Source organism: Bubalus bubalis, chromosome 18 (assembly GCF_019923935.1).
Source record: "Bubalus bubalis isolate 160015118507 breed Murrah chromosome 18, NDDB_SH_1, whole genome shotgun sequence".
In the NCBI taxonomy this organism is placed as follows: domain Eukaryota; kingdom Metazoa; phylum Chordata; class Mammalia; order Artiodactyla; family Bovidae; genus Bubalus; species Bubalus bubalis.
This window is the reverse complement of record NC_059174.1, coordinates 36,432,005-36,451,621: the sequence shown is the minus strand read 5'-3', so window position 1 is coordinate 36,451,621 and position 19,617 is coordinate 36,432,005. Positions and strand designations below refer to the sequence as shown.

Here is a 19,617-nt window from a genome sequence, read left to right as displayed (position 1 = left end):
AAAAGCCAAGAACATTTTGAAGAAAAAGAGCAGTGAGACGAATTATGTCCAGGGATTTCCCTGGTGGTCCACTGGTTTAGAATCCGCCTTGCAATGCAAGAGACATGGATTTTGATCCCTGGTGGGGAAACTAAGATCCCACGTGCCACAGAGCAACTAAGCCCATGCGCCACAACTAGAGAGTCCGTGCCCTGCAACAAAAGGTCCCACATGACGCAACCAAGACCTGATGCAGCCAAATAAATAAATAAATAAAAAGAAGAGAGATGTCCAACCTGAGACTGACACTCCCTCCGGTGAAAAGAGTTTAACACTGTGTAAAACCCAGGAGGAAAAAGTACAACCAGATCCTCAGCCTACACCATACATCAAAGTAAACTCCAGATTGGTTAAAGAGTGAAACATCTTAAAAACTAAATAAAGAAAACCATCACAAGTGTTACATAAGGAAGGTATCTAACTGCACTTCTTCCCACGTGGTACCTCAGCGGTTCTCAGACTTGAGCAGGCCTCAGAATCCTCTGGAATGTTTGTTAAAACACAGATCAGTGGGCCTTGCCTGCAGAGTTTCTGATTCTGTAGGACTGGGATAAAGCCTGAGAATTTACGTTTCTAATGTTTCCAGGTGATCTGGAGACCACACTTTGAAACCACTGGGCTAACTGATGGTCCCAATGCCATTTGTTCACCTTTCTTCACTGATTTTATTTCTTTATTTTTGGCTGTGTGTCACGTGGCATGTGGGATCATAAGTTTCCCCACCAGGGATAGAACTTGCGCTCCCTGCAGTAGAAGCATGCAGTCTCTAACCACTGGACTGCCAGGGAAGTCCTTTACTGATTTTAAATGCCACTTTTATCACACAGTAAATTCTATGTATATTAGATGATGTTTGGGAAAAAAAATATGATGGGGACTTATCAAAAGGATGCAGGAGCGAGCTTAAAGAGGCCAAACCAAGGATAACTTGAGCACCAAAATACTAAATTACAACACATGAATAAAAGAAGAATCCATGAGATAATAATACATACCTACATAATAATCCATGAGACTGATAATACATACCTACATAAAGGAAAAGGAAAAGCTCTTCCTTACAGCAGTATACCAAATACTAAATACAGAAGGAATGACTAAATTGGAAAAAAAAAAGTTCTGCAACCATCACAGTATTAACGGATTCAGACAAAAATCGTTCATGAATGCACAAACTAGTAGGTGAAGGCGCCATGAGGAACCCATATTTACATGTTGTCAAAGTATTGTATCTCCCCAGAAATAACTTTTCATTTATAAAGAGAAAAACAGGGCTTCCCTGGTGGTCCAGTGGTAAAGAATCTACCTGCCAAAGCAAGGGACACAAGTTGCATCCCTGGTCCGGTATGATTTCACATGCTCAGAACAACTAAGCCCATGCACCACAACTACTGAAACCCACACACCCTGAGCTTGTGTTTCACAACAAGAGAAGCCACAACAATGAGAAGCCGGAGTACCACAACTAGAAAGGAGCCCTCGCTCTCTGCAACTAGAGAAAGCCTATGCACAGCAACACAGACCCAACCCAGCCAAAAATAAAATATTTTTTTAATGTAAATAAATAAAGGGAAAATAGTCATTTGACAGTAGAGAACCTAACACACCCCACCTTAGCCTGATGGCTAAGTTCACGTCATCAATAATGAAACAAGCTGAGTAGGGTGCCCTCTGCTCTGACTCAATAACAAGGATACAACATCATTTCTAGTGTTCCTGCCAAAAATGTGTACTCCGAATCCACACTGAGGGGATTCCACAAAAAGACGGCCTGAACGCTTGAAAAAGGACACTGCTCTCAAAGACAAAAACAGGCTGAGGAACTGACAGCAGATTTATGGATAACCAAATCCAATGCATAATCTTGCATGGGATCCTGGATGGGGTGGAGGACAGGGGAAGAAATCACTTGAAATTCATTTTTGCAACAACAGGAAAACATGAATTAGATAATAATATTTTAAAAATGTCAGATTTCTTGATTTGGTTAATTTCCTCCAGGGGATCTTCCCAACCCAGGAATCAAACCCGAGTCTCCTGCACTGCAGGCAGATTCTTTACCGACTGAGCCACCAGGGAAGCCCAAGAATACTAGAGTGGGTAGCCTACCCCTTTCTCCAGGGGATCTTCCCAACCCAGAAATCTAACCGGGGTCTCCTGCATTGCAGGTGGATTCTTTACCAGCTGAGCAACGAGGGAAGCCCCTCTTAGAAAACACACACTTAGATATTCAGGGATAAAAAAATATAAGGTTTATAGTTTGAAATGATTCAACAAATCACTACACACGTAGATACAGATATACAGATGATGTTTAAGGCAAACACATCAAAATATTAGCACATGGATGAAGAGTCTAGGAAATTCTTTGTCCAAGTCTTATAACACTTCTCTGAATTTGAAATTACTTTAAAACAAAGAAGTCTGGCTGTTTTTTGTTTGTTTGCTTGTTTTTTTAATCTACTTCAAGCCATTTTCCCTCCTTGAAAGTGGGACAATCTGGTAGTGCCAAGTTCTGCAATGTTGATGAGGCCAGGTGCCAGAGAAGTGAGCTACAAGAGAAAAGTGGGTCTCAGACCCTATCTGCTACCAAGCTAGAAAGAAATGAAGATCACCCAGTGGGTGGGGACAGATGAAACATGCCGACGGTCACTGAAGTTGGGCAGGTAGGGATTATGTTTGAAAATACCCCAAACAAAAAGGTTTTAAAAATCAATATTCAACCTCAAAAGCTGGCTTCCGCACAGAGATGACCAGAACCATCCTTAAGAGCCAGATCAGGACTTTTGGTCAAGTCCTCTATGTGCAGCAACAGCCAGGTCAACATCCCCGCTGAGCTGGCCAAGGCTGACCATTACGTAACTGCCGGACTTGAGTAAAACCCTCCACTGTAGCACTGCTGGCCAGCAGGGACACAGGAAACATAAGCTGGGTCTCCCAGTCCACCTCCAAGTCCACCCAGGGGAAAACAAGGCAGAGAATGAAAGGATGAATTATGTCCCACGGAGCAGAAAAACGCCAGGTGAGGCAAGCGCCACCCTCATGCCCTTTCCCAGGAAAAGTGGTTCCAGGAAGACCCAGCCACAGTGAGAGGAGGATTAGCTCACCTACTGGGAGCCACTTCCCTACGAAACCTTAGATGCCACTGGAAACACTTCTGGCCCAGCAGCTCCCAGAGGAGAACAGATGCCAAGACCACAGTGCTGAAACGTCCTGTGTTCATTCAGCATTCACACTTGCAAAGACTGTATTTGTCCACTCTTTGCATTCTTTCTTGGAACAACCTCAGGGCTGCCTCCCCTTTAGGCAAGGAGGTCTCTGCCTGTCCATCTTTGGGATGTGAACTTTCTAATCTTTGGGAAGGAAAGTATCAGAGGAGACAGAATAATATTAATAACTACCATTGCTACTACTAATATAGTACCAACATGTGTTGGGTACTGTTGTTAGCTTACTGAACCTCAAAACAATATTTTACAGACAAGGAAACAGAAGCATGGAGAAGTGAAGTGACTGTCTGATGTACAAAGCTGGGGGAATCAGGAGTCAAGCCCAGGGAGTTTGACTTCAGAGTCTACACATTCTTAACCACTTCTCTCTACACAACAGATTTGCAATCACCAGAAGCAGCCCTGCTCTGCACGGAAGGCATTATGAGTATTATCTGTTATCAGCTATGCCATTGCCAGGTTAGGTTTGTTTTTCTAAGAAAAAGCAGCCCAGTGCCCAGATTTTTCCATCAGATTCGGATCTGATGTGCCTCACAACTCAACCCAGCCACACGCTCAAAGTGCTAAGGCTGGTGTCAGCAAGAGCAGCACGAGCTGTAGCCACTGCCATAAGCAACACAGCTCCTGGGAGCCACAGAAAACACTCTCCTGAATTGCTCTGGGCTCAAACAGAAAGTCGCAATAGCAATTACAAAAAAAGGAGCAGAATTGGCAAAACATAGGGGATGGTAAACAGTTCACCAGCAGATAGTCTCCACTAAAGCTAAACATACGCCCACCCTATGAACCAAGTCCACAAGATAGAGACAGACAGGTAGACAGATTTAACAGAAGTGCGTGCCTGTGTCCTCCAAAACACGTGTTTAAGAATGTCCACAGCAGGGGACTCCCCGGTAGTCCAGTGGCTAGGACTCCACACTCCCAAAGCAGCGGGCTCAGGTTCAATTCCTGGTCAGAGAACTAGATCCCACATGCCACAATGAAGATTGAAGAGTCCTTGTGCTACAACTAAGACCATGTGCAGCCAAATAAATAAATAAAATAAAAAAAAAAAAGAATGTTCACAGCAGTATTGCTCATGATGGCTAAAAACTGGAAGTAACCCAAATGTCTACCAACAGGAGACAAGACAAATAAACTGTAGTATATTCATACAGTAGGATACCACACCCCAGTAAAGAAAAAAAAAAAAAAAAAAACCTCTCATTTCACACAAAAGCCCAGATGCATCTCACAGATATAATGAAGAGTCAGGCACAAGAAAACACACTAGCTGATTTCAGTGATACCAAAATTCAAGAACAGGCAAAACGAATCAATAATGATCAAATTCAGAATAGTGGTTATCTCAGGGCAGGGCAAGGAAGAGACATGGGGAGACTCCTAGAGTCCTAGGAAGGTTCTCTCTCTTGATCTGAGGGGTCATTACACAGATGTGGACATACGTAAATACTCACTGAGCTGTCTCGCTTAAGATTTGTGCACTTTTAAAAGAAGAAAACAACTTCAATACCAAAGGGGAAAGAAAATCAAAAGCATGATTAAAGCAAGAATGTTTTCATTATTAAATAAGACAGGACAAAAGTAAAAAGGCACTAAGCTTTCAACTCAAACAGCTATAAACGATTGACTGAATAAATAAGGCAAATCTAGAACAAAGGGTTGAAAAAAGTTAACATTAAAAATGGAAATTAACATTAGAAAATACAATATAATTGATAAGTTCAAATACAATAGCTGTCCTGTGAAAAAATAAATCAAAAGCCAAAAATTAAAACAAAAATGTTTATGCCAGGCAAGAGAAAAAAATTGGGAAAAAATACACAAATATCATAGCTCAGTTGGTAAAGAATCCACCTGCAATGCAGGAGACCCCGGTTCAATTCCTGGGTCAGGAACATCCCCTGGAGAAGGGATAGGCTACCCATTCCAGTATTCTTGGGCTTTCTTTGTGACTCAGATGGTAAAGTATCCACCTGCAATTCAGGAGACCTGGGTTCGATACCTGGGTTGGGAAGATCCCCTGGAGAACCAGTCCAGTATTCTGGCCAGGAGAATTCCATGGACTGTATAGTCCACATGGGGTCACAAAGAGTCAGACACAACTAAGCGACTTTCACTTTCACACAAATATCAACATTTTTAAGTGAGAAAAATTAGAAACATTTTTAAAAATGAGAATGCTATCTAAAATCTTTATATTAATACTTTGACTATCTCATGAAATGGTTTTCTCAGAAAATATGAATTAACAAAATTGACACATGATAAATCAGAAAAGCTGAACAAACCAATCATTATGGGGGGAAAAGACTGAAAAAGTCATCAAAGAATTATTTCAGAGAAAGCTGCCAGACCTAGTTGGTTTTATGGGTAAGCTCTTTCCTGCACTCATGGAACAGATAATTCTCATGTTATAGAGTCTATTCCCAAAATTGGAAAGCACTTCAATTTACTTTATAAAATTAGCCTAGCCTCAATTCCAAAGCTGACAAAAATAGTACAAAACTACAAACAAATGTCACTCATGAATATAGATGGAAAATTCCCAAATAAAATATGAACAAGCAATTCTAACAAAATTTTCAAGGAATAATCTACCAGAAGCAATTAGGTATATTCCAGAAATTCTAAGGTTGTTACTACATGGAAATTAATATAATACATCAAAAGGAGAAAAATCATGTAATTATCCTAATGGCCGCTTAAAAACTATTTGCTAAAAATTCAAACCCCATCTAGATATTTTTTTAAAGACAACAATAATTAATAAACCAAGAAGACAGGTTACCAACTAATCCTCAACCTCATACCTGAAGAAGTCACTATAATATAAGCTTGGTTATTAAACAGGAAAGGATACCTATTGCATCGCCACTAAAACAGGAAGTTGTATGCAAAGCAACTGACAAGAAAAAAGTATAATTAACTCCTAAGAGGAGCAAAATTATTGATCTTAGAAACCATATAAACATCTACCAAAGGACTTCCCTCGTGGCCCAGTGGTTAAGACTTTGCCTTCCAATGCAGTGGGTGTGGGTTGATCCCTGGTCAGGGAGCTAAGATACCCTGTGCTTCATGGCCAAAAAAACCAAAACACAGAAAAGCAGAAGCAATATCGTAACAAATTCAATAAAGACTTTAAAAATGGCCCACATTAAAAAAAAAAAATGTCTATCAAAAGAAACTGTTGAAAATCTATACTAAGAAGTCAGCAACTGACTGACTATAAAAAATACAGACACTAACAGTCATATACCAGTAATAAACATTAAGTCAAAAGACATAACAGGAAATTATCCCACTAAAAATAATATCAAAGCTTCTCCAAAAATTAAAAGAATCTATCTGAAGATAACTTCAAAATGACCTGAGTGAATTTAAAGACATTCCATGTTCCTGTGTAGGAAGAATCAGTATGAAATTCTCCATAAAGGAAACTTTACATACATCAGGATTCCAACAAAATCTCAAGGGATTTGGGGTAGGAGAATAGAAAGAGGGGAGAACCCAATAAAATAAAGTTCATGTGACGGTATCATCCAAGCAAAGAAAAAAACAGGAAGATTTTGAAAAGAAGAGAAACTTGAACTGTCAGTTATAATAGCTAAGACAAAGTGATTTTAAAAGGCCAATTGAAAAATCAAACAAGGACTTCCCTGGTGGTCCAGTGGCTAAGACTCCAAGCTCCCAATGCAGGGTTTGATCTCTGGTCAGGGAACTAGATCCCACATGCCACAACTAAAAGATTCCATGCACTGCCACTAAGATCAGAGCAAATACATAAATAGATATTTTAGAAACTAAACAACAAATGAAATATAAAGTCCCCATACAGGCCCAGATATACATGTTTTTAATATATGCTTAAAGTAGCAACTCAAGTCACTGGGGATATAGATTCAATAAGCAGTGCTAAAGTAATCAGTTAAATATTTGGAAAAATTAAATTAGATCCTTATCAAGAGGGAGGGGGTATATGAACACAAGTGGCTGATTCATGCTGTTGTACAGCAGAAACTAACACAACATTGTAAAGCAATTACATTCCAGTTTTTTAAAAAATAGAATAAAAAATAAATGATATCCCTACTCACAGTGAACACAAAAATAAATTCATTTGGATTGAGAATTAAGTTAAAAAAAACAAAATCACAGTAAACTAGAGGAAAATGATCATTTACCTGTTCTCAGAATGAGGGAAGGCCTTTCAAATCATAAAAGAAAAGGCTGAAAACCTAAAAGGTGAAAGATTCGACTACAAAATGTTTAAAACATCTGTATGGAAAAAAATTTTTTAAATGATTGCAAAATTAAAATGCAAATGAAAAACTGGGAAAACAAAAATTATAAGACAAAGAATAACAACCTTAATATATAAAGAGCTCTTTCAAAATCAAGAGAGAAAAATGTCGTATAAATAAATTTAAAATGCAGTATAAATAAAATAAATGCAGTAAAGTAAATTTCAGTACAAAAATGAGCAAAGGACATTAATAAGGCAATAAACACACTTTTAAAAAACATTCTGTCTCCTGGAATAAATCACAGCCTTAAAAAAAGTGGAGTGGAGGTAGAGGGACTTTGAAAACATACCAGCCAAAAGGAGTGAGGGGACCTTGCCCAAACCCAGGTTCAGGGAAATCAACTGTAAAACAATACCTTGAGATAAATGGTGAAATCAAATATGAACTGGGTGTTAGTTGAAAATGAGGAATTCACGTAAATATTGCCAGATGTGACAATGGTACTTTTGTAAAAAGAAAAAAAGTAATTATGTTTAAAAAAAAAAAAGTCCTTTTTTAATGAGATGCATGCTGAAGAATCTAGGATAAAAGCTTGAAACATCTGTAATTTACTTTAAAATACTGAAGTCAAGGCTAATTTGGTGGTCCAGTGTTTAAGATTCCACCTTGTAATGAGGGGACATCGGTTCAATCCCTGGTCCAGGAAGATCCCATGTGCCAAGGAGCAACTAAACCCGTGTTCCACAGCTACCAAAGCCACTGCCATGAGAAGCCCGCACGCTGCAACTAGAGAGTAGCCACTGCTCATCGCAACTAGAGCCCCCTGCACAGCAACGAAGACCGAGCACAGCCAAAAATAAACTAAATAATAAATGAAACATTTTTTAAGTAATAATAATAAAATAAACAAATAATAAAATACTGCAGCCAAAGATAAATAGATGAAGCAAATCTGGCATAATGTTAATTACCAAATACACATGCATATTTTTTCTTCTTACAAACAAATCCAATAAATGTCAAAGTACAATAGAAACCAGCCACATTGGCAAAAACTGATGGCAGGGTAAACGGGGAGAACTTCTCTGGAGAGTAATCTTGCAATATGTGTCCAAAGCCTTGAAAAGTGTTTAAACCCAGCAAGTCAGTGTTCAGTAATTTAATCCAAATTTTCAACAACTGGTACAAAAACCTGTAAACTTGTAAGAGTACCATCACAGCATTATCTGTGACTGTGAAAATTATCTGTGACCACTGAAAATTACTCACGTGTTCAACCTTAAATTTTCACACAGTCATCTGACAGATGACTGCCAGACAGACATTAAAAATTGACTTTTGAAGAACAATTAAAGTTATGTTGATGTATCTTATGGTACTGCAGTGACAGAAAACAGTATGGTAGTTCCTCAAAAAATTAAGAGAATTACCACATGATCCTGCTATTCTACTTCTGAATATACTTCCAAAAGAATTGAAAGCATGGACTTGAAGAGATATTTGCACACCCATGTTCACAATAGCACTGTTCACTACAGGAAAAAAAGTAGCAGTTCAAGTGTCCTTTAATGGATGGATGGACCAACAAAATGTGGTGTATCCATACAATGGAATATTATTCAACATTAAAAAGGTGATTCCAGGGAAATACCTGGTGGTCCGGTGGTTAGGACTCTGCGCTTTCCTTGCTGAGGGCACGGGTTCAATCCCTGGTTGGGGAGCTAAGATCCTGTAAGCCACACAGCTTGACCAAGATAAAATAAAATAAATTTTTAAAAAAGAGAAAAAAGGTGATTCTGATACATGCCACGTGAATGGGCCTTAAGGACATTATGCTGAGTGAAAGAAGAAAGACACAAAAGTGCATGATTCCACTTATAGGCAATATCTAGATTCAAAGAGACAGAGAGTAGAATGGTGGAGGATGAGGGGAGCGAGGAAGTTGCTGTTTAATGGGTACAGAGTTCGAGTCTGGCAAGATGAAAAAGCTCTGGAGATGGATGGAGGTGATAGCTACAGAATCATATGAATGAAATTAATGACACTCAACTGTACATTTTTAAATGGTTAAGAAGATGAGTTTTATGTTATGTGTTTTTTATCACAATTAATATAAAAATATATTAACACATTCTAATTTTTCTTTTTTTTTTTTTTTTTATGGCCATGCCGCTCAGCATGAGGATCTTAGTTTCCTGGCCAGGGATTGAACCCATGCCTCCTACTTAAGACTTTCCTACAGTGGAAGCAGAGAGTCTTAAGCACTGAACCATCAAGGAAGTCTCTATATTAATAAATTTTGAAGAAAAAAAGGCATGTTGCAAAATAATATGATCATGTATGATCTCAATTTTGTTTCACTAACATCTTAAATATTAAGACACTGTATACAGGAAAAAAAAAAACCTCACAATGGTATATATCAAAAAGTTAATAATAATTATCACTAGGTACTGTGCTTCCAGGAGAATTTATTTTATTTTCTTTGTGTGTCTGTGCTTTTGTGCAAGTCCCAGTTTTTCTACAATTACCTTTGCCATTGAAAGCAAAAGTACGCCAACTGGACACAAGAAAAAGGAGAGAAAAGCACACGCGTGTCGGTTGATGATCCTAACAGGAGAATGCCCAGAGGTATATTTCCAAATGACATAGTAAACATAATTACCCTTGAGAATCAAATTATAAAAGGTAGACTAGCGTGTGGGAAAATAAAGACCAACTCAGAAGACAGAGCAGGGGGTAGTTCCCTGTAGAATTAGAACAGAGGCAGGCCCTGATTTCAGACGATTCCCGGATCCACAGCGGATGCACATCACTGTGTGCCCAGCAGAAAGGAAGAGACTGGGGGAGGCTCGCAAAGCACTCACGAGGCCCATCAGAAAGGACAGGCTCAAAAAGGCGAGACCCTTGAATCTCAGCGCTCCCCAGCCCCACCTCTCTCTCAAGCTACATCCACGTTCAGAAAATATTTGCTAGACAGCAGACATCAAGAGAAGAAGGAGGCTTTCTTTCTGTGGCATTCCCTCACCACATCTGGTGCTGCTCTGAATAGAGGCTTTATGAGGGAGGGTCCAGATGCCACAACCATGAGCTACTCCACTGACCACAAACAGCAATAAACAGACGTTAGGATTTAGATCTCTGTGTAGCAGACACACTGAATAATCATGATGGAGCTTCCATCACATTCCAATATCCAGGAAATGTTTATCAAGTGCCTGCACAGGGCACCGTTTGTAACACCATCCCACGCAGACACGCACGCACATGTGCACACACACACACACACACATGGAGCTCCTTTGTTCTGTTTGAGGGATCAGACTGGGAAAATAATGATTTAGGCTGGAAGCATTCAACAGTCTGATTCTACACATCACACATTAGGAAAACAGGGGCAGGGGCAGAAGGACAGCACACATATCCCTGAGGAAAGATCAAGAGGGAAATGTCCCAGCACGAAGGGCCTTGGACCAAGGGGGCTGAGTCCCACAGTAGAGGCAGAGGGTAGCCCTCAGCTTCCCTAGACCTCCAGGGATCCCATGCACAGGGAGCAGAGTCACTGCAGCCCCTGGTCCAGGAGGAAACGGCATCACCCAGGTTTATCCGCCACATGAGAGAGATCCCTGCCTTCATATCCCTTCCCCACACCCACAGATGAATCACGTCAGCCACCCCTGCATCATACATACTTTTGCCCCCATTGTTCTTCAGGACATTGGAGAGGTTGACGGAGGCGGTGCCTAGCAGTTCATTTCTCAAGGTGTGGCAGCTCCAGACCTTCAGGTCTAAATGACTCTGGGCTGTGACATTCCTGGAAAACAAATACTTGATTCATCACATCCAAGCAGACCAGTCATTCCTGCAACTTAGAAGAAGGCAGAGAAATTATACTGCTGTCATCTTGGAGACCAAGGGGGGACCCCAAAGAGGAAGACAGTCACAGATACCCTTCCCCACCCCACCCCCACCCGAGCTGACCCTGTAACCATCTAGCAAACAATGAATGCTCTGTGAGCTCGACAGTGTAAAAACACCTGAAGAGAAGGTGCCTCAGGTACCCAAGGCAGAGGACTAGAGGCTGATACACGAAACCTGGATCTCCCACAACCCCCTTCTCGACCTCCCCCAGGGGAGCTGCCTTCGGAGAGAAGGGGTTTTCTCTTACAAAATGATGATCTCGTTCCAGAGAAGCTCAGAGCTCCCAATTCGCTTTCCAGTCTTCTTGGTCTCGCTGGGGAGTCCATCCACAGCCACTTCCACAAACGAGTTAATTCGAGGTTGACGACTATGCACCTTGGGCTTTGCTGACACCACTGGCCGGGAAAGACAGAAAAAGTCAAGGATGAGTCAGAGGGCTCCCAGCTGCCCCCCTGTGGCACATGTTCTACCTCTTTTTTGTTGTTTCCTTTAAAAAGAGAAATTTTGCTTTTCCCTCATTCTAAAAAGACTTTTTTAAAATGTGAGGATATAAATATATACATATAGCACAAGAAAAGAAGATAAGAAAAAAAAAATCACTCCTAACCTGAAAACACTGGGATGATTATCATTAAGTCATACCAGACTTTTTCTGATATCTGGTAAATAAAGACTTTTTCTAGACTTTCATCTCTTACGTCCCTAATTCCTTAAAAACTCCTCTCCCCCTAAAATTTATTTCAAAAGTTACAACCTAAGCCCGTTTATAAGGATATGCCATAATTTAGTGAACTATTCTTCCATTGTTGAATAAATTGCCTCCAACTTTTGGCTCAGGAAAAACGACCACAAATGTATAAAGTATCTGCATGCATGTTTGAGTATTCTTCCAAAGGATACGAACATTTTCTAAAGTTCTTAAAACCGCTCAATTCCTTTCTAAACCCATGTAGATACCCATCAGCACTATAGGAACATATCCATTTCACCAAACACTGCATAGCACTGAGTACTATGGTTTTTTTCACTCTTGGCAAATCATGTAGGTGAAGCAAAAAAAAAAAAAAAAGAAATAGCATAAAGATAACAGCTAAGAGTTAATGAGCACTTATCACAGATACTATGCTGTGCACACATTATCTCACCGAATCCTTATAGTGAGGCAGGAAATAACCTCATCACTGCATTTCACCCACGAGGAAACAGGCTTGGGGACGCTAGGTCACTGCCCCAGGCTACATATCCAGGAGCTTTGAGCCAGGATGTGCCTCTGGCTGCCTGACTCCACACTATGCCGTACGTCATGACCGGACTTTGCTTATTTGTTCTCATTTGTTCCTTCAGTCACTAGCCAGAGTGAATATTTTTCCCATGTACTTGTTAACCATCTACATTTCCTCTTTTGTTCATTTCCTTTGTGTGGCAGCATTTCTGATGCTCACATGGTACCTACCAGCTAGTCAGGGACTCAGTACCACCTAAGCAAGCATATGCCCAGGGCTGGATGCTAGACAAGCTCCTTTTATAACTATGTATCAGCCACAGTGGAAACTCCAGGTCACTAGGACAAAACCCATCTACACGGCTTCTATCCTATGCCCCAAATCAGAAGACATAACTGACAATCCTCACCAGTGATGAGAAGACTGCCTGAGCCTGAGCTCCCACCAGAAGTTAGCATACTTCTCCCTCCCAGACCTTCTGAGGGGTGACAATCCTGTAAGGGTCCACAACCCGGGACAGGGCAAAGCCACCTCTGATTCTCTTCTAGCAATCCTTTTCTTCTCCAGGCCCCAAAAAACAGGAGAGAGAAATCAAGGAACAACAGCAACAAAGCTGTGGTGAAGTTTCAGAAGCAACAGTGGATGATCCTAGGGAAAAAGGTTGTAGTACGTGGAAATGTGGCCCAGAGTGGGAAAACGAGACTACCACACACAAAGATCGAGGTTAACTGAGGCCACCTAGTGGTAGGAGGGTAGCTCTGCATGCAGACCCTTAAATCTAAAAAGAAAATAGGGACTACTTGCAGAGTCCTACCATTTTGAGCAAGACAGTTTCTTTGAAATCAAAAAGTTCTAGCCTTTTATTTAACAGTTGGGCCAACTAAGATCCAGAGAAGTAAGACAATGTATCCAAAATCAGAGAGCTAGTCAGAGCAGTGCTCAGCCTTGAACCAAGTCTCCCAGGTCCCAGGCCAGTTCTGTGAACTCTGCCATCATGTTTCCTTTTGGCCCTTGTTTTTTGTTTGTTTAATATATTTATTTGGCTGCACCAGATCTTAGCTGTGGCATGTAGGATCTAGTTCCCTGATCAGAGATGGAACCCAGGCTCCCAGCACTGGGAACATGGAGTCTAGCCACCAGACCACCAGAGAAGTTCTGGTCCTTGTTTTTTAGTATTTACTTAAAAAAATAATAATAAAATATATATATATATATATATATATATATATATAATGTGTGTATATACATATAGACATATATATAATAATTTCAGACGTTTAGAAAAGTTGTGAGACAAATACAAAGAATTCTTATAAACCCTTCACCCAGAATCACCAAACATTAACTTTTTACTGTATCTGCTTCATCATTCTCTTTTTCTCCCCTGATTTTCTCTTATACACATATTCATTTTTAACTAAAACTAAGAGTGAGTTGTAAACACTATGCCCCTTTAGTCCTAAATATTTCAGGCTGTCTTTTCTACTAACTATGACATTTTCTAACAGAACCATAGTACAATTATCAACATTAGGAAATTCAACATTCTTTAATACTATTATCTAAGGTACAGACCTTATTCAAATTTTGCCAATTATCTTATCGATGTCCATTATCACAAAAGAGAAAAGGAAAGATTTTTTTCTAGTCCTGGATGCAAGCTAAGATCACGTAGTGTAGTTAGTGTTTTTACCATGAAGTTTCCAATTTACAGAAAAACTGAAGAAAAATAATAGCATATTCTTCACTAATTGTTATCATTTTGCTACATTCACTTTTCCCCCCTCTCTGTGACTATCACCAATGTTACCCGGAGAACCTCTACAATAATAAAAATATCTGCTCCACCACTGTTCAATACACTGCTGCAATATACACATGGCTACAAGGCACCTGAACTGTGCTAGTGAGACTGAGGATTTGAGCTTTAAATTTTATTTAATTTTAATGTAAATAGTTTTTTGTGGCTACACTTTCTAACCTACTGGATAGCACAAAATACAGATGTAAGACATCTATGTCTGTATGTGTACATATATACATATTTATCTACACAATTTAATTTTTGGTAAACTATTTGAAAGTAAGTTGTAGACCTCATGACAGATCAGCCCAAATTACTTTCAGAAAGCAACTGCTAACAATAAAGACATTCTCCCACCCCACCTCTACCCCACTGTTATCATACCTAAAAAAAAATGTATAGTCACTCCCTCTTTCAGTTGATATTCATTCCATATTCAAATCTCCCCAATTATTCTAAATATATTTTTAAAGCTGTTTTTTTCCCCAACCCAGGATCCAATCAAGATACATAAATTATTTTCAGTTGCTATCTCCTTAATCTTTTAACACCTAGAATGCACTCCCTTCTTCTTCCATGACAATGATTTTTAAAGACTTCCACCAGATGTCTCATAAAAACACACTGAATCCTGCATTCTTCTGATTGTTCCCTCGTGGGTAGATGCACATTGAACATTTTTGTCAAAAATACTAACCACTCAGGTTAGGATGTAGACTTACTGTATACACCAGGCAATCCCCTTATGGGGGATTTTGATCCTATGGTTAATGTGGGCCCAGTTTGTCAGGTCACTTCACTGTAAAGATACATTTCCTTTCAACAATTTCTAATTAATTTTGAATGCTTAAAATGGTATTTTGAATGTTTCTTATTCTTAAAAGATAAGTCAAAATAAAGGTCTCACATTCATCTAGAGTTTATTCACTATCTGAGGAAACACAAAATGCCAGTTTTCTTACACACGGAGTCAAATCTTCACATAGCATTTAAATCTTAAAGTCAACAAATAAGGTAAAAATCACATATTTCCAAAATGACATCCCTGAAGAGCTCTTAGGAAGGCAACAGAAGAGAGGTTGGCATATTATCCTTCAATAGATTCCAAACAGCCAGATTTTTGCTTCACTGTGCTGTTTTTGGTGTTCCTTCAGCTAAATATCAGATAAAATAGTTGGCTTACATTTGAGGGCCTTGGTGTCTTTAAAAATTAGATCTTAAAACTCTAGGACTAGGGGAAGGGTAACTGGGAGACTGGGATTGACACATATACATACTACTATATATAAAAGAGATAACTAATAAGGACCTACTTATAGCACAGGGAATACTATTCAGTACACTCTGTAATGACCTATACAGGAAAAGAATCTTTAAAAAGAGTGGATAGTGCTTGCTTTAGCAGCCCATATATTAAGATTAGCATGGCCCTTGCACAAGGTTGACATGCAAATTTGTGAAGCATTCCGTATTTTTTAAATCAAAAATGACACAAACAGATGGAGAAATATACCATGTTTGTGGATTGGAAGAATCAGTATAGTGAAAATGAGTATATTACTCAAAGCAATCTACAGACTGAATACAATCCCTATCAAGCTACCAACGGTATTTTTCACAGAACTAGAATAAATAATTTCACAATTTGTATGGAAATACAAAAAACCTCAAATAGCCAAAACAATCTTGAGAAAGAAGAATGGAACTGGAGGAATCAACCTGCCTGACTTCAGACTATACTATACAAAGCTACAGTCATCAAGACAGTATGGTACTACCACAAACACAGACATATAGATCAATGGAACAAAATAAAAAGCCCAGAGATAAATCCATGTACCTATGGACACCATATCCTTGACAAAGGAGGCAAAAAAATACAATGGCAAAAAGAAGACAATTCCTTTAACAAGAGATGCTGGGAAAACTGGTCAACCACCTGTAAAAGAATGAAACTAGAACACTTTCTAACACCATAACACAAAAATAAACTCAAAATACATTAAAGATCTAATTGTAAGACCAGAAACTATAAAACTCTTAGAGGAAAACATAGGCAGAACACTCTCTGACATAAATGACAGCAAGATCCTCTATGACCCACCTTCCAGAGTAATGGAAATAAAAACAAAAATAAACAAAAGGGACCTAATTAAACTTAAAAGCTTTTGCACAACAAAGGAAACTATAAGCAAGGTGAAAAGGCAGCTTTCAGAATGGGAGAAAATAATAGCAAATGAAACAACTGACAAAGAATTAATCTCCAAAATATACAAGCAGCTCATGCAACTCAATATCAGAACAATAAATGACCCAATCAAAAAGTGGGCCAAAGAACTAAACAGACATTTCTCCAAAGGAGACATACAGATGTCTAAGAAACACATGAAAAGATGCTCAACATCACTCATTATCAGAGAAATGCAAATCAAAATCACAATGAGGCACCATTTCATGCCAGTCAGAATGGGTGCCATCAAAAAGTCTACAAACAATAAATACTGGAGAGGGTATGGAGAAAAGGGAACCCTCTTACACTGTTAGTGGGAATGCAAACTAGTACAGCCACTATGGAGTACAGTGTAGAGATTCCTTAAAAAATTTGAAATAGAACTGCCAAATGACCCAGCAATCCCACTGCTGGGCATACACACCGAGGAAACCAGAACTGAAAGAGACACATGTACCCCCAGTGTTCACTGCAGCACTGTTTACAATAACTAGGACATGGAAGCAACCTAGATGTCCATTGGCACACGAATGGATAAGGAAGCTGTGGTACATATACACAATGGAATATTACTCAGCTATAAAAAAAGAATGCATTTGAGTCATTTCCAATGAGGTGGATGAAACTGGAGCCTACCATACAAAGTGAAGTAAGTTGGAAAGAGAAACACCAAACAGCATATTAACACATATATATGGAATTTAGAAAGATAGTAACAACGACCCTATATGCAACACAGCAAAAGAGACACAGATGTAAAGAGCAGACTTTTGAACCCTGGGAGAAGGCGAGGGTGGGATGATTTGAGAGAACAGCATTGAAAACATATATTACCCTATGTAAAATAGGTGATGAGTGCAAGTTCAATGCATGAAGCAGGGCACTCAAAGCCAGTGCTCTGGGACGACCCAGAGGGATGGGGTGGGGAGGGAGATGGGAGGGGGGTTCAGGATGGGGGACACAAGAACACTCATGGCTGATTCAGGTCGATGTATGACAAAAATCACCACAATATTGTAAAGTAATTAGTCTCCAATTAAAATAAAGAAATTAATCTCAAAGAAAAAAAAAGAGAGTGGATATAATAACTGATTCACTTTGCTGTACAACTGAAACCAACACAACACTGTAAATCAACTACATGTCAATAAAATTTTTAAAAAATCTCTTGGACTGCACTATGGAGAGGCACAGAGAACTAAGGCAGATAGAGGGGATAGCAGGCCACAGTTCCTGAATTACACCTGAGGCTCCACCCATGAAACACACGGGAGGAAGAACAACCCACACTGTTTAAGTGGCTGTTTTTATCCTTCTCTCTTTCCCCCACCACTTTCCTGGTCAGTATTACCAAGTTCCTATAGGTTAAGTGCATGTATGCTGAGATGCACCTGTATTATCAAGTTAGTTCTTGCCACACTAGTAAGAAAATATACACCGGGGAAAGGCAATAGAGAAACCTTCAGAAGTCAGTGTGTTGTGTTCCTGAATAACATGGCCCCAAAACAGGGACCTCAGGATATCGCAGGTTTCCATGGGCAGGCCTCTGTTTTGACCTAGTCCTGCTAATTATTAGATAAGGCAGTACGAGCTGTAATCTCAAATTCAAAACCCTGGCAGTTCACTCTAATCCTTCTCCCAAGTGCCACAACTAAGATCTTGTGCAGCCAAATAAATGAATAATTGTAGAAAAAATAAAATAGGTAGAGTGTTAAATACTACCAGGGGCTGAGAAGAAAAAGATAAAGTAGCAAAAAGAGGAGAGACATGTAGAAATCAAGGTAGGGGGTTTTCAGATGGGGGAGTCAGGGAAGGCCTAGCTGAACAGGGTGACTCTGGAGTAAAGACCTGCAGAAAGTAAGGATGTAGACGAGGTAGATAACTGAGTCAAAATGGTTATTTCACTCAGAAAGGACAGCAAGTGCAAAGGCCTAGGGGTGGGAGCGTGCCTGGCAGGGGCAATGAATAGCAAGGAAGGTCCACATGGACCTGTGCGTCTAGCCAGAGCAGAGTAAACGAGGAACAGGAAATGAGGAGTGGCAGGGGCCGTATCACGTGGGATCTTCAACTTGAACGCTGAATGAGGGAGACAGTCCTTGATATGTTTGAGCAGAGGAGAGACAGGAGCTGGCTTCCATTTTAAGGAGATCACAGGTTGTTGTGTGATCAACAGAATGAAGTGGGGCAAGGGGAAGCAGCAGGAAGCCGGGTTGGGAGGCCTCTGCCTTAATCTTAGGTGGAGATGATGCCAGCTGGTGGGACGGTGGGGGTGGTGAGAAGTGGCTGAACATGGCCTCTGTCTTGAGGGTAGACACAAGCAGATTTGCTGAATACAGGATTTTGAGGAAAAAAAGAAATCAGGAGGTCAGTTCCAGGCATGTCACATTTTGGATGTTTACTAAACATTCAGGAGGAGATGACAAATGGGCTACTGGATATACAAACCTGGAGGTCAGAAACAAGGCCAGGCTGGAGGTACAAATGTGGCAGTAATCTTATTATTGGTGACATCTTAAAGTGATATGGTTGGATGAGCTCACCAAGGGGATGAGCGTAGATAGAAAAGAGCCCTGGGGAGGGAAGGAACTGCCATTTTGTATAATTCTTCCAAAAAGTTCCTTTTTTTCTTCCTCTGCAAGAATTCCAACTTTAGGGTACTTCCATGGTAATTCAGTGCTTAAGACTCCACACTTCCAACACAGGGGGTGCACATTCAATCCCTGGTCAGGGAACTAAGACCCTACATGCTGCATGGTACAGCCAAAAAAATGTTTTAATTCTAAAAAAAATTAAGAATTCCAGCTATAATATGACAACCCTGTAAAAATGAATAGTTTTGCTCGTAAGCCAAGATGTGGTATAATTCCACCTCCTTCCCAAAGATGGATGGGGCTGGACCTTAAATGATAAACTTCATACCGTG

At 39.8% G+C, this 19,617-nt stretch overlaps 1 protein-coding gene and 1 pseudogene across 2 annotated transcripts in view; one reads left to right on the top strand and one right to left on the bottom strand.

Annotated features, from left to right (window-relative positions):
* Positions 1 to 19,617, bottom strand: part of WWP2 (WW domain containing E3 ubiquitin protein ligase 2) — a 144,072-nt gene that overhangs the window by 106,542 nt on the left and 17,913 nt on the right. For both annotated transcript variants that reach the window (XM_025268966.2, XM_025268965.2), the window contains 2 exons: positions 11,685 to 11,832; positions 11,209 to 11,330 (listed from right to left, as the gene is read on the bottom strand). In XM_025268966.2, coding sequence (XP_025124751.1) covers positions 11,209 to 11,330; positions 11,685 to 11,832 — 270 coding nt within the window. The remainder of the gene's footprint in view (positions 1 to 11,208; positions 11,331 to 11,684; positions 11,833 to 19,617) is intronic.
* LOC112580534 lies at positions 15,854 to 15,940 on the top strand (annotated as a pseudogene).